General features: G+C 37.4%; 1 protein-coding gene across 6 annotated transcripts in view; it reads left to right on the forward strand.

Annotated features, from left to right (window-relative positions):
• Nucleotides 1–2,513: 2,513 nt before the first annotated feature.
• tox2 (TOX high mobility group box family member 2) overlaps nt 2,514–25,225 on the forward strand; it is a 153,794-nt gene continuing 131,082 nt past the window's right edge. The window contains exon 1 of one of the 6 annotated variants that reach the window (XM_056237571.1): nt 2,514–2,740. In XM_056237571.1, the coding sequence (XP_056093546.1) occupies nt 2,639–2,740 (102 nt within the window). In that variant the 5' untranslated portion in view covers nt 2,514–2,638. The remainder of the gene's footprint in view (nt 2,741–25,225) is intronic. The other 5 variants (XM_056237569.1, XM_056237570.1, XM_056237568.1 and 2 more) reach the window with 5 other exon arrangements.

Here is a 25,225-nt window from a genome sequence, read left to right on the forward strand (position 1 = left end):
ATCAGTCCTTCATAAACAAATCTTTGCACTAGCAAAGTTTTTTTGTCCCTGCTCTTTGTTGAACACAAGAGGATGCTGGGAAGGGAGGCACTACACATTCCAAAGCCGTGATGCAATGGAATCCCTGAGCCTGTTAACCCCTAAATATACACACACACAGATACATAAAACATGCATGTGCATGCATATAAATGCAATGCATGAACTCATATGTTGTCTGAGCGCTAGCGAGCGTCTACTCCACATGCCTGTTGAGTTCTCCATCTGTGGCTTTTATTAAACAAGTTCCCACCCCAGGACCCTCTCCAACACACTCACACTGACTGCATGTGGTACAATAAGCATGTTGACACACACACACAGTCGTGGAGAGACAACAAGTGTCCTACTGCGATGACAATGACAGCTCACTCACAAACACACACACACACACACACACACACACACAAGTGGCCTTAGACGTGAACACACACACTCATTTCACACATTTTGAGCTGCTGTTAGAGTGAAGAATGTGCAGATGTACAGAAAACACGAACAGTTTTCAGCCGAGTTCGTTAGTCTGTTCATCAGGAACATTTTACATTATTTTCCTTTGGCTCTTAAAAGGCTGGGAAGGAAAGTGTTGTTCTCTCTGTTCCCTGTTTGATTCTCTTTCTTTAAAAATGGCATGATGACTTCTGCTGTAAGATTCAGGCGCATATGCACAGCTCAAAATAAGATAAATTAATTTGCATGGAAAAGGAAACGTGTAATTGGACAGATTATCCCTCAGAAAACTAGCCATCGAAATAGACAGACAGATAGAGAGATAGACAGACAGAGAGATAGATAGATAGATAGATACAGACAGACAGACAGAGAGATAGATAGATTGACAGACAGACAGATAGACAGAGAGATAGACAGAGACATAGATAGATAGATAGATAGATAGATAGATAGATAGATAGATAGATAGATAGATAGATAGATAGATAGATAGATAGATACAGACAGACAGACAGAGAGATAGATAGATAGACAGATAGACAGACAGATAGACAGACAGACAGAGAGATAGATAGACAGACAGAGAGACAGGCAGACAGAGAGATAGACAGACAGACAGACAGACAGACAGATAGATAGATAGATAGACAGAGAGATAGACAGACAGACATACAGAGAGATAGATAGACAGAGAGACAGACAGACAGACAGATAAATAGATAGATAGACAGAGAGATATATAGACAGACAGACAGACAGACAGACAGAGAGATAGATAGACAGACAGACAGACAGAGAGATAGATAGATAGATAGATAGATAGACAGGCAGACAGACAGAGAGATAGATAGACAGACAGACAGAGAGATAGATAGACAGACAGACAGAGAGATAGATAGACAGACAGAGAGATAGATAGATAGATAGACAGACAGATAGATAGACAGACAGACAGACAGACAGATAGATAGACAGACAGACAGACAGACAGACAGACAGACAGACAGACAGATAGATAGATAGATAGATAGATAGATAGATAGATAGATAGATAGATAGATAGATAGATAGATAGACAGACAGACAGACAGACAGACAGACAGACAGACAGACAGACAGATAGATAGATAGATAGATAGATAGATAGATAGATAGATAGATAGATAGATAGATAGATAGATAGATAGATAGATGATAGAAAGACCACATAATACATAACATAGTACATTAAATTAAATCTATCTATCTATCTCGGGGTGCAAAAATGATTGACAGACAAAGAGCGTTTACAGCTATTTTATAATAATGTTAACGGTTATCTTATGTCGGGGAGATTTTATGCAACTTTAAGTGTCCAAATACTTTTTGAGGTCGTTGTTTGTGAAGCATTTATCCAATGTGAAGTGAAGTCCACCCTCAAATGTTTCTCATCTCATCCATTCTTTTCCTCCCCGCTCCCATCGGCAGAGGTCGCCTGACAGAGCCAGAGTCAGTGAACCCCACGAGCACGCGCTCACAAAGCAGGAGATTTCGGTTCTCTCAAAGTTATATACAGCTTTATTTTCTTTTTGCCGTGTTGGAACTGTGGAAACTTGGCGTAAAAATAAACCGACGATATTTCAGTGGATCGTGGGTGCTATGTAGCCTAATAATATATCTATTTTTATATGAGTAATATACTTTTTACATGTAAAATTATGTTAAAACATCATTTTAATAGCATTTTACTGTAGAAGCACACATATTTTGTTAAAAAAGAATTCCAACCTAGCTACTTAAACGACTTAAAAAAAAATTAACTTGCACTTAACCTATTATCATGTTTTACGCCTTTTAACATTATTTTGCGTTGAGATGTTGTCAAGCTCAACACAAGCGCGTAAATAATCGCAAAACATATCCAGCGAGCATCACCGCGCGCGCGTTTTCATATGGAGCAGAACAAATCCCGCGAACGGATGTGAGGAGAGCATGAACACAGGCTCAACCCCTTTCTCTTTCAGTCGTTCTGTTGCTTTTTGTTTGGGTTAACAATAGAGAGAGAGAGAGAGAGAGAGAGAGAGAGAGAGAGAGAGAGAGAGAGAGAGAGAGAGAGAGAACAGAAGCGCGAGCTGCTCTCCATGCCTTCAGTCTAGCGGAGCGGGCGATGGATGTGAGATTTTACCCGGCACCTCCTTCAAGCGTGGGCTCCTGTACATTACCCACCGACACCAGCCTCTCCTCTCTGGACTATTACCACTGCAACAAGGTAATTTACCCCACCATGCGTTGGCTTCTTCTTCTTCTTTTTCTTCTTTACGCACCAGTTTCTCTTTCCCAGATGGGAAATAACCTGCTTCATTCACTTCAGGACAGTTTCATCTGTTGCAATCATGCACATCATGTTAGTAAGTGTAGGCTGAGTATGGTGAATGTGTTAGTTTTCAGTGCGCATTGTCGGGTCGCGCGAAACCTCGGCATCTCCGGACCGGGCATCCCAAACTTACTTCAGCATCTCGGGAATTGTGCACTTGCACTAATGCATCACTGTAACTGCTGGCACATTCATGCAAAATTAGCGAAATGTGGCATTGCACATGAAAAGCATTATAAAGTCACTGAGACACAGCTTGTTTCCCGAGGGAAGATGGAGATCTCCCGTCCGGCTGCTCTTATAGTATAGGAGACATGCAGCTTTCCTTTCTTTCTGTCTGGATGTGAATTCGCTTCATAATCGCTTTGTTGATAGAACTGCAAGCCTGTGTGACGTAGTTGCAATTGCACGTGTTAGAAGTAGCGAACAATTAATTAGTTCTTTGGCACGTTAGCTATTTATTTATTTATTACGGGGAACTCGGCTATAGCGGGATTTCTCCGATGATTTATGCATTTGTTCTGTGAAACAAGTAGAAAGAGACGGTGGATACTAGTGCACTTAGATTTTTTTCCTCAAAGAACATAAGAGCATATTTTAAACCGGAAAATGTGTGCAATGCCTTATTGTGTTAAGTTTAGTTTTGCCAGTGAGCGCGTGACTAATAACGGGTCTGAATGTATAAGATATGTACTGCTGACTGAAAATAGCATGTGCACGAGCATTCAGCGTCAGGCTGACTAGGACAAGATTTTAGCAGGTTAAAGATGCACTTTACACCCCCGATCCTCATTTTGTCTACGGATTATTCGTCACTCCAGTTATCTGTCATAGCGTGAATTAAGAATAATTAAAATAAACGTTGATCCCTTATTGCTTTGTGAGTTTTGATGGTAGGCTATGTGCGTAATGCAGCTGTTTAGGCTATAATATAGAATTCAGTTTTAGTTTATGATACTTTTTTTCTGTCGTATTAGCCGATGTTTTGTTTAATTGGGTTCATTGTGTTACTGGGAAGTTCTCATAACAGTGTAGTCCTTATCTTTTGTGATCTTGTATCCGCATAGGCGCATACTGTCAAATTCATATTCTGTTTACTTAGAACTCAGAACTGAATCGACGTATTTAAGCGCTGGCTTTCGTCACGTGTCAATCAAGCAATAGATAACATCGTGAAGTTTCAGCGGCCGTTGTTAAACCCTACCAAATCTGATCTAGAATGGCGATGTTGGCGAATATTTCCTGTAATTTTCCGATAAACAGACTAAATATGAATTTGCACATGATAGTATACAGGAACCAATCAGCTGTGTGGATTATTGATCCTCAGTCAGCGGCCCAGTAACGTCTTTCGTTTTACCGCCACTTTTTTTTAAAAGTAGTTAATGGACCCTTTTCTCAGACTGTGATGACGCGTTTTAACGGTCATCAGCATCGTAAATCACGCAAAGTTTTTAATTTTTAAAAAAATGTATGTAAATATATATCACTATAGCCTACTTTGTATTATATTACCTTATAAAAACTAATGCTGCTGTGAGGGTGTTTCCAATACAGCAAATTTACATCTTTCTCTCTTCTGACTGCCAATCTCTCTATTTTTTTCCTCTTTTGAAAGACTTGAAAACACTATAGTGGAGTTTTTCTTTTGCTATTTGAGGAAATGGAAACATAAAAATATATTTAATGTCGTCTCTCATTTACCGCTTTAGAAGTTTACCCAACTAATGACTTCCACTTCTGAGAAACAGAAATGTGAAAAGGGTTAATTTCTTCTTAGTTATTAAAAAAACGTTATATTCATGTTTTGTAAAAAAAAATATTATGTGGGAAATGAATCACGTTGGCTATATAATGGCAAACAGAGGCTTTTACCTATTGTTATTTAATAACCACACTGTTTAGAAGCATTTGAGATTTTTTTGTTAAAAGACAGCCTGTGATGGAGCTTTTAAATTCAGCCATCTTGACAGAGAGTAACTCATAATTTGCTGATGGGTGTTTATACTAGGGTGTCACAGAGTTAAGCTTGTGGCTCTAAGCATATGGAAAAGATCAGCCGGCGAATGGAGAACAGAGTAATCCAAGCCAACTCCATACGTTGAAAAATGATCCTGTGCAAGTGGACATTATGAAACAAAATTTTAGGGGGAAAGCCTGCTCTCCCCACCACAATGGCCCTCTTTATGTGCTCCAGCTTTAATAATGCAATATTCTCCAACATTCTTGAGAGGCCCCAATTGAAGGTCATGTATGGAGGTCTTGCATTAATATGTAACGTTTGAGAGTTTGCGTGAAGTGGTTTACAGTGCTGTCGCATGAACCGGAAACTGTTCTGAAAAACTAGGCCATCCATGATAAGTGTCTATCATTTCCTGCCGCTAACACACAAACATGCTACATGCTGCATTCCTGAACCACGCATGAGCTTTTTCATACTTGTATGTGAAGTATGAAACCGTCAATCGTATAGAACAGTGCATGTACTGTATGTGAAACCAAAACCAGAACAAACTGGATGAGGTTTTTTTTTAGCAAAGGATATGCAGAATTCATAAGTGAATAAATCTAAATATTATTTTCATTTATTATTTTATTTTTACCCAGTTTTTAGCCTTTGATATAAAAATCCCATTGGAGGAGTCAGGATTTCAGTTGTGACCAACATCTTTTATCATTACACTCTAAACAATGCTGGGTTGTTTTAACCCAAAATTGGGTAAAATGTGGACAAACCCAAATTGGGTTAAAAATTTAATTTAACCCAACTTCAACTTTCACTTTCAACTGTACATTTTTTAATTAAATTTTTAACCCAACATTTGGGTTTGTCCATATTTGACCCAAATTTGGGTTGAAATAACCCGGCATTCTTTAGTGTAGGTTGGCAGAATCATATATAATTATATACATTGAGTTTTGGCAAAAACACTCCAAAATTTTAGATACCTCTGAAAATTCACAATTTTTCAGGTACAGAAATTGAATAAAGTAATCAAATGTAAAATTACACTGTATTAATTAATCACAGATTAATCTAGTTACAAAAGTTATTCAGTCAAGAGCAGTTTCTTTGTCTTTGGTTGTTTGATTAAGATTATGGACAGCTGTTGTCAATATAAGAGATAATGCACTGATCCAATATACTGATACACATGCCTTTTCTTTCTCAACTGTTTATGTTCACTAAAAAGACATAACTTACAATGTTTATAAGGATACTCGCCAATACGGCATTCTCAAGCGCAAGACGACGAGAAAGAGAGTTAAAGTCAGTATTCGTGTGCTGTATAAGACGCAGATTTCGGATGTTTGCGCACAGAAAACTTCCCACACAGCGAATAACAAATCGCGTCTTCTAGCGCTCGAATGTTTCAATTGTTAAGGCTTAAACTTTCGTGACGATGCAGCGCTGGCCCATCAACGAGTGTCGTTCACATTTGTTCTTTTTCTCACAACATTGCATTTCTAGAATTCATAAAAATATTACCAGCCAACTGGCGATTGACACCGTTTCATATATTCGCCAAAACCAATTTTAACTCACATTTAGCACTTGGTGAGTATTAATTCTAGGCCCTTAAGGCCCATTTTAGGCTTTTGTGTGAGCTGTGCTTATACATCTCTACAATATTGACAATAGACAATGGACATTTTTTTCAACGAAATGCTCTCAATTTAAGACCAAAAAGCAGAACAAACCAAAAATCACTCTCGTAACTTTAAAGTGGATTAGTGTTGATTTGTTTTCATGCTATTTAGAACATCTTATAAAGTTTTAAACTAATGCAGTCCTCATGCATATAGTTTGCAATCAGTGACACCTGAAAATAGGGAAGCAACTTTACAGCCATAACAACCAGGCAATCGATAACACATTAACCAATGTCATCATTTGCCCTGCAACAAACCTGCCAGATCCATACTTCCAATGCAAACACACCCGGCGCTGCTAGTAACGGCTATGCTAGTATTGACTCAAGTGCCCATTGGTCCAGTGGTGCACAGTCTAGTTTTCAGATATTAAGCATGTAAAAGTGCAAGAATTTGGGTTGAACATCTTTTCTGGTGTCTTGATGCTGAAGTTTCAGTTGAGCTGTGACTCATTCTCACTTTGAGCAGACTGACTTTCTATCTCTCGTTTTCATGAGTGGGTGTATTGTTTGTTAAGCATACGCTCTGTGAATTCCTCCTCTAAAGGCCATCTCTTCATAAATGCATGTTTCACCCAGAGAATATTTGTCGAATGCATTATGACTTGTGCATCGCCCCGGGCTTATTCGCTGCGTTTAAAATTGAAGTTGGATAGGTTAAGAGAAGATGGACCACTTCCCCCTCTTCACCGGTGTTACTGTATTAATGCAGACAGAGATAGGCAGCAGACCACAGTGTGTTAGAGACAACCCAACTACTTTTAACTCTTAGATCATCAAGTATATTCATAGCGCTCACTTGTGTTGCTATGTCAAGAGGGTTTGATCTTCAACATAACTTGAAGAAATCCAAGTTGATCTTAATGCATGTTTCTGGTTTTATTGATTTGTGATTGATTCATCAGTGTGTGTTTTTCAAAAGAATAAAGATTGTCTTTCATCAAAATGCGATAATTTGCTCCGCCTTTGAAATAACATTGCCATCCAATCAGTCTTGTCTCATTGAATATCCTGTTGCATTTATAAATAAGTCATATTACAGAAGTAAAATTGGTTTGATTGGCGATTCACGTCCAGAAGAATCCGTGTGCAACATGGTGATCTTTGCAGCCGTTTCTTGCAGTGAGCTTTGACTTTCAATTTCAATTGTACGTCCAAGTGTCAGCCGTCAAAAGAAAAGGCACCTCGGATGTTAAGCGGCAGCCAAAAAAGCGTTATCGCTCCTGAATCAGATCCCTGTAAGTGGGCGGCAGTGGCACATTACCAGCTGTGTGACGGCAGAAAACCTTGATTCATTTAAAGCGAGTCTGAGCCTTAACTTATTATTTAGTCCGTTCAAAGAGTCTGTCTCTCTCCGTCTTACTCTTTGAGCTTGTTCTTCGCTGCTTTAACCATCTAAAAATAACTCGTAGGCCTAGCAATTACTGGAAACGGGTGCAGAGTGGTGCATCTACGAGTGCAACTGTCTTTAGCTTAAATAATGCTTTAACCGAAAAAATGCATCAGTGCAGTGGAAACAAGAGATTTTCTTTGTGCATGCTGTGCATGTATCGTTGCATATGGTGCATCTAAATATGCATTTCATCCCGAGGCAGGAGTGTGTGATTTACATGGGAAAGGTGTGCTGTTCTCACACTGATTCAGCGTTTTAATTCCAATCAAGTTTTAATGTATACATGCTGAATCAGTGCAACAGCAGCGCACCTAATCTGTTTACTTTATATGTTTATTTAACGTTGTGCAATCTCAAATCAATCAATCTGGTTCGTATTACGCTCTAAACAATGCTGGGTTATTTCAACCCAAATTTGGGTCAAATATGGATAACCCAAAAATGTTGGGTTAAAAATGTAATTAAAAAATGTACAGTTGAAAGTGAAAGTTGAAGTTGGGTCAACATTTTAAATGACATTTTTAACCCAACATTTGGGTTTGTCCATATTTTACCCAATTTTGGGTTAAAACAACCCAGCGTTGTTTAGAGTGGAACAACAAGTGAATGAAAAACCGATTTGCATGAAGCAATTACCTTTCCCTGTATATGACAGTTGTCCTCTTTCCTCGACGCTGTAATGGAGATGTGAGATAAAATGAGTCGTCAGGCCAGCTGATCTGCGTTCTGTACACGGGAAGTTAATTATGTGGAAAGAGGCGATCCAGAACTAACAGAAGCTGCGCTGAGAGAGTCATTTCTAACGCTGATCATAAACCTGCCTGTGAGACATTGTTCACGACGTCTTACTTTCATCCTTCGGGTGTTTTTGAACCTGATTTGTGTGTGTAATGTGAACAGGTTTATGAATAGAACGGTAACACTGAACAATACTTCTTCAGCATCTTAGTTAATATTAATTTCAACATTTACTAATACATTATTAAAATCAAAGGTTGTATTTGTTAACATTAGTTAATGCACTGTGAACTAACATGAACAGCTGGATTTTTATGAACTAACATTAACAAAGATTAATAAATACTGAAACACATGTATTGCTCATGGTTAGCTCATGTTAGTTAATACATTAACTAATGAACCTTATTGTAAAGTGTGGCCAATAGAACAGTATGCATTGCTAGTGTGGTCCAAATGTATGGCAGCACAATTGAAAACATGAGCTTTTTCATCTTAACCTGATCCAATTCTCAAAATCATGTTTCCAGTGCTTTTCAGCGCACTTGTATGTGTAGCTCAAGGCGTTTATACAAAAGCATTGTCCTTTGCAATGATTAAAAGCAGGTTCTTTATGAAGTTCTGTTGGCGAGAGTGAGCCACACCTGTGTTGTAGAAGCATTCGCACCGAGACTTCACGACCCGCTGTGCACATGTATTACTGACGTGCGGTGGGAAAATGTCTGTGCACACTCTGTGGTGAGCGAGACCTTTTCAGAACTATTCAATGCTTTGCTTTATGAGTCAGAACCACAAAACTGTGTTACAAAACTCACAATACTTGTGTGAAATACAGTGGAGACCCATAGAAAATGGAAGCTAATGCGGAAATAAGTTTGCATTGCATTTTCTGTCATGCACTGTAATTTCACTGATATATATATTTAGTATAGATATGTATATGTGTATAATATATGTGTATACAATTTTTATTTATTTAATGTGTTTCTTTGTAATTCTTGGTCAAATTTACTAGTCATTTCTGAGTGAAAAAGTAAATCCCACACCCCAATTACTTTATCATATAAACAGGTGAAACTCGAAAAATTAGAATATGGTGCAAAAGTTCATTTACTTCAGTAATTCAACTTAAAAGGTGAAACTAATATATTATATAGACTCATTACATGCAAAGTGAGATATTTCAAGCCTTTATTTGTTATAATTTTGAACAGCTTATGAAAACCCCAAAGTCAAAATTAGAATATTGTGAAAAGGTTTTCATAAGCTGTAATCCATAATCATCAAAATTATAACAAATAAAGGCTTGAAATATCTCACTTTGCATGTAATGAGTCTATATAATATATTAGTTTGAATATATAAGTTGAATTAGTGCAATAAATGAACTTTTGCACGATATTCTAATTTTTTGAGTTTCACCTGTATAACATTATATTGCTCTCTAGATTGGTATCAGAATCTTACCTCTGGAAAACCTATTTTGTTGGACTACTACCCCACAGTTAGCCTATATAGTGGTTTCTACGCCCTGGGACGTTAATAATCACTGTACATTTGTTTTCGCTGACAGTAAAACAGCAGAACGCTTCAGGTGACCACCGTGCAAAAATTACCTAGCATTTTTTTGGTGTTTTTTTCTTGTTGCCCTGTATCCCGTATAAAAGCGTCTGCAGCCCAGTCACACACTCGGGCAGTAATGCAGTAAATGTAGCTGGCGTTTTGTGAAGCGCTGTCAGTCGCTGTGGGGGTGCCGGCGCAGCAGAGCACTAATTGGCCTTGGCAGAGAGAGAGAGAGAGAGAGAGAGAGAGAGAGAGAGAGAGGGCGAACGAACGCCGAATGTCTGCTGGCTTCATGGTGAATAGCAACTGATTCAGTAATGCAGCCGGTAAATAATCACGAAGCCTGTCCGCGGGGGAATGAGAACTGCACAGACTTCTGGGACACTCGCTGATACAGAGGCCGAGTTTAGTGCCTGCTGGATGATGTGAATCTCGAGATGTGTGTGTGTGTGATCGTCATCCCTTCAGGTGAACAGGAGTTTGTCTCAGGGGTTTTCTGCTGCTGTGGTTTTGGTGATTCAGAATGTACTTTCTAAGAGCATTTTTCGTGGATGATCTATCACTGCATGTTATTATAAAGGAGAAAAAATGCCTTCATAATCTTTCATCAAAATGCAATAACTTGCTTTGCCTCTTAAACGACTTTCCGTTTTCAGCTGACGTCGCCAATCCTGCACTTTTCCATCCAGTTCAACCACTGTCTTTATTCTGGCAATGATACGCTCACTTTTCACCATTTAATCGATTCCCAATGGATGGAATTAAGCCTTGTTCAGTTTCACTATAATATATATAAACAAACTTTTATGTTAGATGCGATTAATCGATTTGACAGCACTAATTAGAAGAACCTAATTTTTCTCTTTTATTTGCGTGCATTTATTGACATTTTTCTTTGTTAGAACTATTGTAATAAAATCTCCGGTAACACTTATATAAGACAATAAGGTTTTATTTGTTAACATTCGTTATGAACTAACAATGAACACAACTTCTACATCTTAGTTCATGTTAATCTCAACGTTTACTAAAACATTTTTATTAAGATCCAAAGTTGTATAATAGCTAATGCACTGTGAACTAACCTGAACATGTTTAACTACTAATATTATTAAGTAAGGTTAATAAATGCTGTAAAAATATATCGTTCGTGTTTGTTAATGCATTAACTACTGTTACAAATGAGACAGTTAAATCTATATTTATTTTATTTATTTATATCTATTATATATGTATGTGTGTGTATACAGTATACACACACACACACACACACACACACACACAGAGACATATGTCTGAATAAATATATAAATAAATATAATTATACATACACACACATATACTATGTAAACACAAACTTAGATACGATTAATCGTGATTAATCGTGATTAATCGTGATTAATCGTGATTAATCGATTTGATTGACAGCACCAGTTCTAATAGAATCTTAAAGGGTTCCGTGAGCCACTGCATTTATAGAACCTTTTTAGAGGTTCCATTACGGCATAATTTAGTTTTAATTAATTAATTTACATTTTATATATGAACCAGGAATAACCTGTTCATAATTATGCAATCATTTAAGAAATTTCTCCTTATATGGAACCTTTTTGGCTTGGTCAAGATCCCGAGAGTTCTATATAACACATCAATAAATCTGCATTAGAATTGACTGGGCATTTTGTTGTTGTAATATGACCTCACAATGAACCGACGGAAAATAAGACCGAACTGGAAGACATTAATTGAAATCCCCCACAGGGCGCCGGGGCACTTTGATCAGAACCTGTCAGTGCTTGATGTGGGGCATGTGTTTCCGACCCGTCAGCGCCTCACAGAAGCAGTGGTCCACCCGAGACCCCCCTTTCAGGATGTGGTGTAGCTGCACCCCCAAATGCATGTGCACATATACAGTAAAACCAAAACGTATTCAGACACCTTTAACATTTCTCACATTATCACAGTTCATTCGCTATAGAAAACGGGAATAAGAGTTATTAAATGAGTTGATATTTGACTGGTTTTGTCCGTCCTTCGGTTAGACTCTCACACATGAATTATGTTGAATATCTGTCAGCTGTTAAATTTAACTACACAATTAGATAATACCAGTTTAGCTCAACCAGTGACCAAGCAATGCTTCATGTTGTTCAGTCTGTGTGTAAAAAGAGCATTAGCAATTACAGAAAACACACTGAAGAAAACATGATCAGCTCAAAGTGGAGGAATAAATGTTGGTCCCAAATTTGACTGTATGAAGAATTATTGGGTATAATATGTCACAGTTGACTTTATTTTGCTCTCCTCACTTACATCAGTGAACTTTTACTAGCGTGTCCTGCACACTAGTAAAAAAAATATCACAAATGATATCTCTGAATAATCTTTGTTTGACTGTAGCATGTCATTTTGGATGGAGTTATGAAGGGTTGCACGCATCCATTACAGGATTTCTCAGCCGACCATAATTGTCAGTCAGCGGTTTGGAGACCCAGAGCTGAGTCCCGCCGCCAGATGTTGCCACACTCTGATCGTCCCCATGAAAGACACAAGTTTATTGTTCTAGTGCACTCGGCATGGCAATGGCTCAGAACTCGAAGCCGGTGGATTGTCGTCGACGGATGTCGTTTAAATGAAAACGCTTCGAATTGTCTTTCGCTCCCCGGCAAGCAGAGCGATTGTTTTATATCTCATCATAAAATGGCTGCTTGTGCACGTTTGAAATAGGAAATATCTTTGTGGCAGCTGAACCTAAACCAAACAGGATGGCATCGCAGAATTCGCACAGTTTCTTTGTCACCCACGTGTGTGTGGTTTTCAGTTTGTCTCTTTTTGGTCAGGAAGTGTTTTAACCCCTGCTTGCACATGTGAGCGCAGACAATTTGGATTTCGTTTTTTTTTTGTGTGTGTGTGATGATTTCCGAGCCGAATCGGGTCTGAATTATGCATTTATCTTGCTGTTGTGTTTATCGGTCAGATACAATTGATTTCCTGCATAAACCCCATCCGGATGTTATTGACATCAGACGCCGGTTTGAGGCAGATCTGGCTGATTTTCTGCTCTTGTTTTATGTCAGTAAACGTGACCTTTATGCAAAGATGGTGTGCGTGATCAAAGGGTTTCTAGCTCGTGCTTCTTTAGGTGAAAATGCAGCATGTATCGGTGTTGATTTCACCCGTTAGGACTTGTTTGCATGGTGAAAAGTGTCTGTATGTTGCATTTCGCTGATGTCAGCTGAAAGGGAAAGTCATTTCAGAGTTATTTTGATGATTTGGAATATCAAGCACTACTAAAAAGCATTCATATTTAGGCCCGGATCATATAAAAAGTAAATCGAGGGCCTGTTTTTGTCTCTAACTCGAGCGTTTCTCAATGACTAACTGGTGTTGTTTCTTTGGAGGTGTTCTGCCGTCCTGCTGTGGGGGTTTTTAAAGGAAGTGTTACATAAATACAATGAAAGCACTCACTGATTATTTTTAGCGGACTCGGCTTCATTGTGGACCTGTCACCTCGCTCATCTGCGGCTTTCTACAGACCCACAGAAAAAAGTTTTAGTGAAAGCATTTGAGCTCATCTTACTGAAAGCACTTCGTCCGGCTCGCAAGGCGCCGCTGGAAATGAGTTATGAAAGCATAAAGCACTTGCTAAATCTGCAGGATTATATTGCGGCATTGATAACGAGGGTCCGATAGATGTGAACGGTGCAAAAAAAGTAAAACAAAAAAACACATAATAACGTGAAATCTTAGCTCAGGGTGAGGAAGGTAAAGTCAAAACCACCTCGAAATGCCATTCACAAATTTCTAAGTGAGAATTTGTTTTTAAAAAAGTGGGTTTTCTGATCAAAATAGGTCTGAATATTGGCTTGCAAAAATAGTTAAACATGGAATAATATGCACCGATGAATCATTCAGAACAGAGTGAATGTGTATAAATAAAGTATACGAGGTAAATGTTGAGTATGCATGGCTTTTGCAGCTTGACGGTGTGAAATACTCTCATTAAAGCACCGGCGAGGGCCGAGGAAGAGCGCGTGGGGGCCCGGCTGCAAAAAACACATTTCGTGGGAGTTTTTTATGAGCTGTAAACGCAGGAAACTTTGACAAGGCCTGGAAGTTGCTGATATTGTTTGGGCTCTGATTATGTCCCGGTTTGACAGGCGACGGGTCCACCTGAAGCTGAGCTGAAGAGAAGCTAAAGCGACTCGCTAACCCAGAAAATACCACACAAGTTGCAAAATGAACTCAGCTGTGACCAACTACCTTTTCCCTGTGGGATTCGAGGCTGATAGTCGCTAGTGTTTGTTTATATGTGTCTTCCCGTATTACATTCAGACTCATGACTTTGTGAATCCCACCAATCACATGTCAAGGTCATATTCCCAAGCCACGCACACACACGACAAATATTGAAGCATTACTGTAGCATATATATATATTATATAAAATAATGTATTTTAATTAATATATATATATATATATATAAATGTATACAATTGTTATCTGGATTAATATATATCTTATTGATTCAAATATATTATTATTTATATTAAAATAAAAAATACATACATTTTTACTAAATAAATATGTCATTTTAGTATTTGTAGTAGTATTTATAATATAAATGTATGTATTTATTTAATTTTAATATATATTTTAATCAATAAGATATATATTAATCCATATAACAATTGTATAAAAATTGTTATATATATATGTATTATATTAATTAAAACATGTAAAACATGTCAAATATACATATATATAGTAACATTTTACTTAATATAATAATTATATAATATTATTTTATTATATATATATATAAATGTCACTTTAATATTTGTTGTATATACAGTATATTATTATTACATTAATTAAACATTATTTATATACTGTATATTAAATGTATTTAATATTTAATTATATACATATACATTATACAAGTATATATATATATATATATATACTAATTGTCTCTTTTTTAAAATCGCCTGTTGTTAGCTACTTGCTATTGCTAGTCATCTTCTATAAGCAAAATGCAATTACTTATTTCTCTTTATTGATTTGAGTGTGAAATATGACCCGGACATGAGCAGACACGAGTGCAGATGTTGTGTAATGTGTGTTTCTGCTCCACACATGATGACTCTAAGAACTGAATGTAAAAGACAGTCATACGATAAACCAGAGGACGTGAGATAAATAAATACGGCGTATGCGCTGGAATGCATCAGCTTTATGGAGAGAGAGAGACTGGGCAAACACTGAGTGTCCTGTGGCGTGTCCTGAGCAAACACTGCTGGAGTCGATCACCACCAGCCCGGGCCCTGAGAAGACACCCGAGGGACACGGGAACTCTCCAAGAAGTTTTTTATTGCAGTTTTTATTCTAAATGATTTATCCGTGCACATCATTATTGTGCTAATAATCTTGAATCAGAATATCTTCCTCTTGCAGCTTCTCTTCTCTGATGATGTGGGCGGGGCTATAACCTGTCACTCACATGAGATCAGCCAATAGCAAACCACAACCATCCAATCAATTCCTCACAGACACAATCAAGCCCCGCCCACATTTGTTCTTGTTCCAGAAGTGTTTCAATCAGATATACGGCACTATAGGGAAGATTTTTTTTTTATATTTATGACAGTTTAAGTTGGAAATTAAATTTTCAGGGCCATGCTCAAAAAGTGAATAAATGGATAATTTTTTTTTTTTTTTTTTTTTTTTTTTTTTTACCTTTATTTAACCAGGAATAGTCCCATTGAGTTACAGTAACTCTTCTCCCAGAGAGACCTGGTCAAGATAGGCGGCCAAAGAAAAAACATAATAAAAAAAAAAAAAACAGGACAAAAAATTACATACTACACAACAAATCTCTATACATAGACTATACATATACAAACAAGACATTTTGTTTAACTTAAGTAAATACAAACATATAATTTAAAGGGTACCTAGTTAAAAACAATTACACCGTTCAGTCAAAGTTGACTTTAAAAGGTTTTTAAAAATATTAATAGATGGAAGTGATTCTAAATTTAAGGTGTTTTGGTGTTCATTCCAGACATTTGGTGCATATGATGAAAAAGCTTTTTTACCAAATTCTGTTTTTGTTGATGGAATAATTAATAATATTTTTTTTGACGACCTTGTTCTGTAAATACTGTTTTGGTAAGTAAGTAAATTTGAAATGTAAATGGGTAATTTACCCATTAGTGCTTTGCCAATAAAAATCAATAGATGAGATTTTCTTCTGAGAGAGAGGGAGGGCCATTGTACAGTTTCATACAGAGTGCAATGGTGAGTCCTAGCTGTTGCATCTGTAATGAAACGTAAGGCAGAGTGATATAATATACATCTAGTTTTTTTTTAATAAAAATGAGGTAGAGTGCATATACATTAAATCACCGTAATCCAAACCTGTTAAGAATGAACTCTGCACCAACTTTTTCCTTGCTGAATAAGGAAAGCACCTCTTTAATCTAAAATAAAACCCTAACTTAGGTCTTTTTTAAAAGGCTCTCAATATGGACCCCAAAAGACAATTTATCATCAATCCAAATACCTAGGTATTTGTAAGAAGTCACTCTCTCTATAACTACTCCATAACTATAATTTATTACCATAGAATCCCATAAAAATACAACATATTAAATAAACTTTTGGTTATTTTTGACTGACGTGCGAACAGCACCAGAGGGTTAGATGTGGCTTTGATTTTCCATCAATTTTTTTGGAGTTTTGTAAAATATATATTTTGGTTTACAGTAAACTTCAATTTTTTAAAGTTCTTTCATCCAAGTGTGAGACCAACCTTAGGTCTGTGTTTCAAAGCCTTCGTGAACTACAACCATTTCAGTTCACGTCTCAAGAAATGGGTTCAACAATCAACAATATCAGAGTTATGTGTGTGTGTGAGACGGGGAAACTCCTCCAGCATCTCTCACACTCGTCTATAGACTCAAACGCCAGAGCCCGAAGCTTCGACGTGTGTGTCGCACAGAGACAGTGTTGAATAGAGACTTGTGAGTGTTTCCAGTGTAATTAACATGCAGGCGTGAGCTCTGTTGAGCGTGTTTCGCCTCTCGACCTGTGACTGTCTCTCTTCAACCCTGTCCGACTCTCATCACATGCTTTTATTCAGGTTCATCTGCTAAACAGCGAATCTCTTGATCATTTCATGTCTAACCCAGGGTTGAACGCCTCTCGAGTGGCTTCAAGGCCTTTAAACTGGGCTTGAAAGAAAAACCACAAATGAGACTTTTTTAATAATTAATTTTTTGCTGCTAAGCAATTTGACTCAATTGAGAGCAAGTGGAGACTGGGTTAAAGGGATAATTCACCCCAAAATAAAAATAGAAATATATTCATCATTTACTCCCCCCTCATGTCGTTCCCAACTCGAATGGCTTTCTTTCTTCTGCAAAAGACAAAAGACGATGTTTTGTAGGACAACATTGGGGTCCATTGACTTCCATTGTATGGACAAACAATCAAACAAACAACAAAAACCACAGACATTTCATATCTTACAGGTTTGGGATGATTAAATGATGACAGAATGTTAATATTTGGGTGAAACGTCCCTCCAAATTCTACATTAAAGTAAAAGGGATTCTGTTTATTTAATATATATAGGCTATATATATCACAATGTCACAATTTATATTTATATTCATACAAATTATGTAAAATTTAAACTTTTGGGTGAAATGCCCCTTTAAATTCTACATGCGATTAAACTGTACTCTGTTTATTTAATACCTTTCTTTGGTAGTAAAGTTAGCTTCAGTACACTTAGCTTCAGTAAAGTTAGCTTCAGTAAAGTTAGCTTCAGTAAAGTTAGCTTCAGTAAAGTTAGCTTCAGTAAAGTCAGCTTCAGTAAAGTTAGCTTCAGTAAAGTTAGCATCAGTAAAGTCAGCTTCAGTAAAGTAAGCTTCAGTAAAGTCAGCTTCAGTAAAGTTAGCTTCAGTAAAGTTAGCTTCAGTAAAGTTAGCTTCAGTAAAGTTAGCATCAGTAAAGTCAGCTTCAGTAAAGTTAGCTTCAGTAAAGTTAGCATCAGTAAAGTCAGCTTCAGTAAAGTAAGCTTCAGTAAAGTCAGCTTCAGTAAAGTTAGCTTCAGTAAAGTTAGCTTCAGTAAAGTTAGCTTCAGTAAAGTTAGCATCAGTAAAGTTAGCTTCAGTAAAGTTAGCTTCAGTAAAGTTAGCTTCAGTAAAGTTAGCTTCAGTACACTTAGCTTCAGTAAAGTCAGCTTCAGTAAAGTTAGCTTCAGTAAAGTTAGCTTCAGTAAAGTTAGCTTCAGTAAAGTTAGCTTCAGTACACTTAGCTTCAGTAAAGTCAGCTTCAGTAAAGTCAGCTTCAGTACACTTAGCTTCAGTAAAGTTAGCTTCAGTAAAGTTAGCTTCAGTAAAGTTAGCTTCAGTAAAGTTAGCTTCAGTAAACTTAGCTTCAGTAAAGTTAGCTTCAGTAAAGTTAACTTCAGTAAAGTTAGCTTCAGTATAGTTAGCTTCAGTAAAGTTAGCTTCAGTAAAGTTAGCTTCAGTAAACTTAGCTTCAGTAAAGTTAGCATCAGTAAAGTTAGCATCAGTAAAGTTAGCTTCAGTAAACTTAACTTCAGTAAAGTTAACTTCAGTAAAGTTAGCTTCAGTAAAGTTAGCATCAGTAAAGTTAGCTTCAGTAAAGTTAGCTTCAGTAAACTTAGCTTCAGTAAAGTTAGCTTCAGTAAAGTTAGCATCAGTAAAGTTAGCTTCAGGAAAGTTAGCTTCAGTAAAGTTAGCTTCAGTAAACTTAGCATCAGTAAAGTTAGCTTTAGTAAAGTTAGCTTCAGTAAAGTAAGCTTCAGTAAAGTTAGCATCAGTAAAGTTAGCTTCAGTAAAGTTAGCTTCAGTAAAGTTAGCATCAGTAAAGTTAGCTTCAGTAAAGTTAGCATCAGTAAAGTTAGCTTCAGTAAAGTTAGCTTCAGTAAAGTTAGCATCAGTAAAGTTAGCTTCAGTAAAGTTAGCTTCAGTAAAGTTAGCTTCAGTAAACTTAGCTTCAGTAAAGTCAGCTTCAGTAAAGTTAGCTTCAGTAAAGTTAGCTTCAGTAAAGTTAGCTTCAGTAAAGTTAGCTTCATTCATTGAGAGAAAATGTGCGCCTTTGGGGTTTGTAGTCTTTGTAATAACGTATTTTCAGTCTTATTCCTCAACAGTTTTACATCAAACTGCGACTTTCTTGACTTTAAAATGTATCTTTTAAATTGACAAACATCATATGTGTAATTCAGGGCACAATTCAAACGAGATCAAAATATTTGTTGTCTCTCACCATTGACTACCATACAATATTTTTCCTAAATATGTCCCATGGCGGTCGACCGGAAGGGGAGGGGCTTAGGCTCTCATTATGGACGAAACGCATCTTCTTCAATGTCTCCTTAAGAGTGTTTAAAAGTGTGCACGGATTAATTAAAAGCCGTCGAGCTCAATACTGCGCTTGTAAATAACATTTCACGTTTAGCCTAATTCAGTTTGTTTCTTTGCAGTTATTTGTGAAATTTACAAGCAATTTTGTGAGTGAAAATTGGTTTGTGATTATTTTAGGAGAAGCTCCTGAGACGAAGTCAAGAATATGAGCGTGAAGCGGTCCCGCGGGATGTGTGCGGGAACTGATGAGGAATGTTTTGTGTTGTTGTAGTCGGGATAATGTACGATCCCAGAGCAAACAGTGAGTTCTCCATTCCAGCTCCTAATCTTTGACACAAAGACACTGGAATCTGGCCTCTCTCTCTCTCTCTCTCTCTCTCTCTCTCTCTGGCCGAGTGTATGGCTGCGTGACAGATTGGAAGAGAGTGTGGGTTGCAGTTCGTAATCACATAGACCATAAAGAAAGTATGGCAGAGGAACTGACGGCTGTCTTTATCAAGCCGACTGCATGTTGGAAAAGCAATTTGGTGTCGTTTCACTCATTCGGCGGAAGGTAGGAAGCATTTAGGAAAAGGTCTGAGCCAGAGAAACGCCGCTGGAAACGCAGACATTATGGATTATAAAGATTTAATAAGAGAATAAATTGAATTAGGAACAAACAGGAGCTGGATTTGTTGTGTTTAAATGTGTGCGCTTGTGAGCTCGTTGTATTGCTCAGCGGTTGCTCGTTCACAGCTCAGGAGTTATACTCTAATTTCAGGAGAAATGTCTAAAATGTAATGAAAATAGATAAATGAGAATATAGCTGTCGTGCTTTAAAATAAATGTGGAGAAAGTGTGGGCGCACGTTATCTTGGTGAATCTGAGCACTGTTTGAGACATTGTTGAGATCTGAAGCTTTAGAGGAAAAAGCTAAAGTCTAAATTTGCTCTCCAACTCATATCTGTGGAGTTTTCACATGTTTTCACTCATATTTCTCCTGAAATTAGAGGAATAATACAAATAGATAAATGCGAAAATAGTTGTCGTGCATTTAAAATGAATGCAGATCTTTGTGAATTTGATTACAATTTATTTTGAATTTGATTGCACACTTTATCATGGCAAATCTGAGGACTCTGGAAAACTCTAGAAACCTAATTTCTCATAAAAACGAACAAAATTCAGATGTTAATGAGAAATAATACAAATAAATAAATGAGAAAATAGCTTGAGAGTTGATGAGAAATATTTGACTTCATACCGGATTTAATTGCATTTTTAATCTTGGCAAAAGCACTAAATTGAGCTGAATAATAACTATAGTCTTCTGTAGAGCAAATTGAAGTAATTTCATTATTGATGAATTTTGCCAGAAACGTTTATTTCTGTGAAATCTGCAGTGCTACAGAAATCAATGTGACACATTTTTGAGATCTTAAACTCTGGAAATCGTATCTAAGCCGGAAATGCAAAAGCAAAAAAGCAAAAGACGTGTCCATGTAATCTTGGAGAAACAATTGAGACGTTAAACAGATTATCTTTGTGATGTTCTCCCCTGTGGGCCGTATGGTTTAGGGCTGTTAAAGCAACGCCTGCCTCAGGATAAAGAGCCCCGGGCTGGTAAACCATGAGTAGTAAACAGAGTCAGTGTGTGTGTTTGATGTGTAAGAGTTTAGTAGTGCTAATGTCCTGCAGATCTGGAGGATAACTGCAGGTTCACTCAGATATTAAACCACAGGGTTAGTTACATCAGCAGCACTAGTTACTGTAAGTTCAGGACTGTTGGAAGCATGTTTGCAGTTATTTGAAACAGCAGGCGTATGAGTTTACAGTGCAGGTTTCCTCTGACCCGTGGTGAGAACGAGATAAACTGTTTGTTTTTCCAGACGCGGTTACGGCGGAGGGTAAACTTCAAATTACAAGTGGCAAGTGAAAATGGCATCGCTGCCACTCGCAGCTGGTCTCAACCGGGTCCTCCTCGTCGCCAGGCGGATTCTGGCAGACTGGCGCTGAGCATCTCTTAACGCTTTCATAATTAACGACAGCTAATCAGCAAAGCCAGGCGACGCGTCGGTGTTTTTTTTTTATTCTTCCGACCAACTTTGTTTTAAAAATATTTTCTTAATTATTTTTTAGCAGGCATTCTTTTTGAAAGCTCCTAATTTGTTCGCCTGCTGCGGTTCGAGATTAGGCACCAGTGGAGGAGGCGTGAGACGCCGCGTAAAGTCACAGATTAGCTCCTGTTTTCGGGATATTTTTGCCTGACTAAGCTCGCATGTGGAAATCGTTGCACCGGTCGTTTGATAGTCTGGAATGTTCTGCGCACCTCCATTTCACAGAAAGAGAGAGACGTACAGCGTTTATGTTTTAAATATACCTGCAGGGCGAAAGCGCAGGAGAATATTTGTATTGCGCGAGTGTTTAAATGAGTTTGGTGATGGGTTCACCTCCTCCTTCCTCTTGACATTTCAAAGGCACGAGCCGTTCGCCGCTGTAAGCCGGGTCTTACTGTAATCTTTCTGTCCCTTTTTTATCCATGCTATTGATATTGTGGTCGGGATATAAACTCTTAATGAGGCTTTGCCTTTCCCAGTGCCAGATTTTTGCTGGAAACTATGAAGCAAGCTTGCAGAAAAAAGCGAGTTTAAGCAAAAAAAAAAAAAAAAACACCCAAAAAACGTTTATTTATAGCGATGCATAAACCAGCGTTTCCTACAGCAGTTTTGCTTCGTGACTCAGACTTTATAAGTGACGACCAGAACTGTTTATTGTACAAAAGTAAGCAAATATGTGCTTAAATGATTAACATGACATGAGTAGGAAAACCGTGAATTATGTTTGCATGCTCTTGGTAGCCATTGCACAAAATGCACTATTACTTTTGCACATACTGTCTTTTATCCAAAGCGACTTACATTGCATTCAAGATATACACTTTATCAGTTCATGCATTCCATGGCATGTTTATCTTTGCATTTAATATAGTTTTTTTTTTAAAGCTTTTTGCATAATCTTATGGGCCAAAATATATGGGATAAAGTGATTTATTGTGTTTACTAAGCATAATTCATGCATTTGTCAGATGCTTTCATCCAATGCAACTTACACTGCATTCAGTTCATGCATTTACTGGGAATCGAACCCATGACCTTGGCGTTGCTGGCGTCACGCTCTACAGTTTGAGCTCTACCTAATTAATTAATTTTAAATATTTGTATTTAACTTGCATTTATCCAGCGTTCTGCAAAATTCAGATTTTATCTGATATTTTTCAGTATTTTCGTCTTATCAATTTCACAACTCGGGTAAATATAATTTCTTCTGCTGCCTGATTATTTGGTTAAACCGAGCGGCCCGGTGTGTCTCTCCGAGGTCATATCGTAGCATTAGTGCTAACACGAGAAAATCGTATGACGGACATGTGCAAATAAACACGGGCCCTTTTTAGCGACGCAGAGGCCCTCCGTACCACGAGTGAATGGAAAGAGCCAAGTCAGGGGAAAACAGAGGCCTTGTTCTTAAAACAAGAGCGCGATGGCCGTATCTCTGTTGTCAGATAGACCTCAGGAATTTTAAGAGCCCGGATCGGCCCACTCGCTCCTGAACTCTTCCTGAAGCGGATCTTTCTGTGACCCCCCCTCGAGTCTGAGAGAACTTGGTTTGTTCCAGCTTTTAATGGCTATCTCATTAATATTCATACGGCACATATAGGTGCAATTTTAGGATCCTGTTACAACTTTAGAGATTTGTTTGTGGTAAAATTAGGTTAAGGACAAAGTTAGAATCAATTAAACATTTTGGTAAAACATTACAATAAGGTCTCATTAGTTAACATGAACAAACAATGAACAATACTTCTATGTATTTAATAATGTCAGGCAATGTTAATTTCAAAATTTAATAAAACATTTTAAAATCAAAAGTTGTAAGTGCATTGTGAACTAACATGAACAAACAACAAACAGTTGTATTTTTATTAACGACCATAAATAAATGCTCATTGTTAGCAAATGAGAGCTCTTGTAAAGCGTTAACATTATTTTTTAACAGCATCACATTTATTTAATGAATTTGGGTTAATTTGACAATATGATGAATGAAACACATGCTAAGCTTTAGCAATGGCAATGTTTCACGCATATTTCAGCTTTGAAGATAATTAAATTCAGTGTGTAAGTGACTTTTAAAGTCTTAAGTCACATCTGGATTTAATTTATCAGTAAAATAAATGGTCTTTCTCTGACAAAGTTGCATCATTTACTAATAAATGAGTTGAAAATGGCAATTACTGGGGATTTGCACAGATTTGTACGTCTCTAAACTTGTTCATACTTAAAAGTATATTGTAGATTCTGTCAATACATTGAAATCCTCTGAAGTTAATCATTTTATCCATTAAAACTCATCTTTGATGATCAAAATGACATATTTAAATGTTTGAATTATGCCTTAAAATAGTTTGAATGTAAATCTACACCCTTGGTTCACTTAGTATATGTGAATTCATGAATATGCAAATGAGTCTCCGCCTCCACTCACTCACACCAGCTCAGATTACCGGATCCACTCGCTCAACGGTAAACGCTACATGATGGCAAGTAGAAATATTGGTTTAATTCTGCCATAAATGTTTGAAACAGAATCTGACTGAGAAGAAGAAGAGGAAGAGTGAATTATACAGTCCATGTATCAGAATATTAATGCGTTTTATGTATCTAATGGTAACGGACTGTAATTGATCTGATTAGCCTTTGGCTTGACTACGTTATCAAACAGCTAATAATGTGTTGCTAATGTTACACACACCACGTTCCTGTTGGCCATCTTAGAGTCATACATCCTCAGTCTTAGAAATGATTTGAACATCATAGAAACCCAGTGAAGAGAAGCTCCGCCCCCCTCGTGACGGGATTGGTCACTTGTTTGTGATGGTAGGAAACAGGGGCGTTTTGAGTCTGTCTTTGATAAAGTGCAGTTTTAAGGAGAAAATTCTCAGCAATGGTGTTGACTGACATGGTTTGTATATTAGAAACACCACCTAAACATATAAACAACATTAAAAACTTGATTTTCACCACAGAGGGACTTTAAAGGTGCATATCCAAACACACAAACATGATCACGTGAACCATGCGCACGAAGACCTACTGTCCGAATATGAATGAGATCATGCTGGTAATGTGGTTAATGTATATTCGCATGCAGTTATGACTTAATTTCACCTCGCCATGGCCTCAGATTGTTGGTCCAGAATCATTGTCGTGAGCTCACATCCTTAAACAAACACTGAGCGCCGCCGTGCAAACAGTGCTGCAGCTTTTAATGGTGTGAGATAAAGAGTCTCGTGCAGCTCGAGGTGAGATTAAAATGAGAAGAGAGAACGAGAGGAAATCATTGAAGAAAAAAAGCCATCTGCAAACGTAGCCGTTGAGTCTGTTCTCTTCACACCAGCCACAGTAATAGCTTTCCTGTGTACTTGTCCTGTCAAATCAGCTCAAGCTTTTGCTAAACCATTTCAGCCCCGAATTCACTCTCAGCACAGACGCGTTCTGGCTGGCTGAATAAAAATGCACTGAAAAAAGATGCAAAATTATGTAGATTATAATCCTAGATTACCAAACCCGTTTGAATCAAGTGTGCGTGCATG

The sequence above is a fragment of the Rhinichthys klamathensis genome, unplaced genomic scaffold, assembly GCF_029890125.1.
Source record: "Rhinichthys klamathensis goyatoka isolate OS25496 unplaced genomic scaffold, OSU_Roscu_1.1 h1tg000488l_1, whole genome shotgun sequence".
NCBI lineage: Eukaryota > Metazoa > Chordata > Actinopteri > Cypriniformes > Leuciscidae > Rhinichthys > Rhinichthys klamathensis.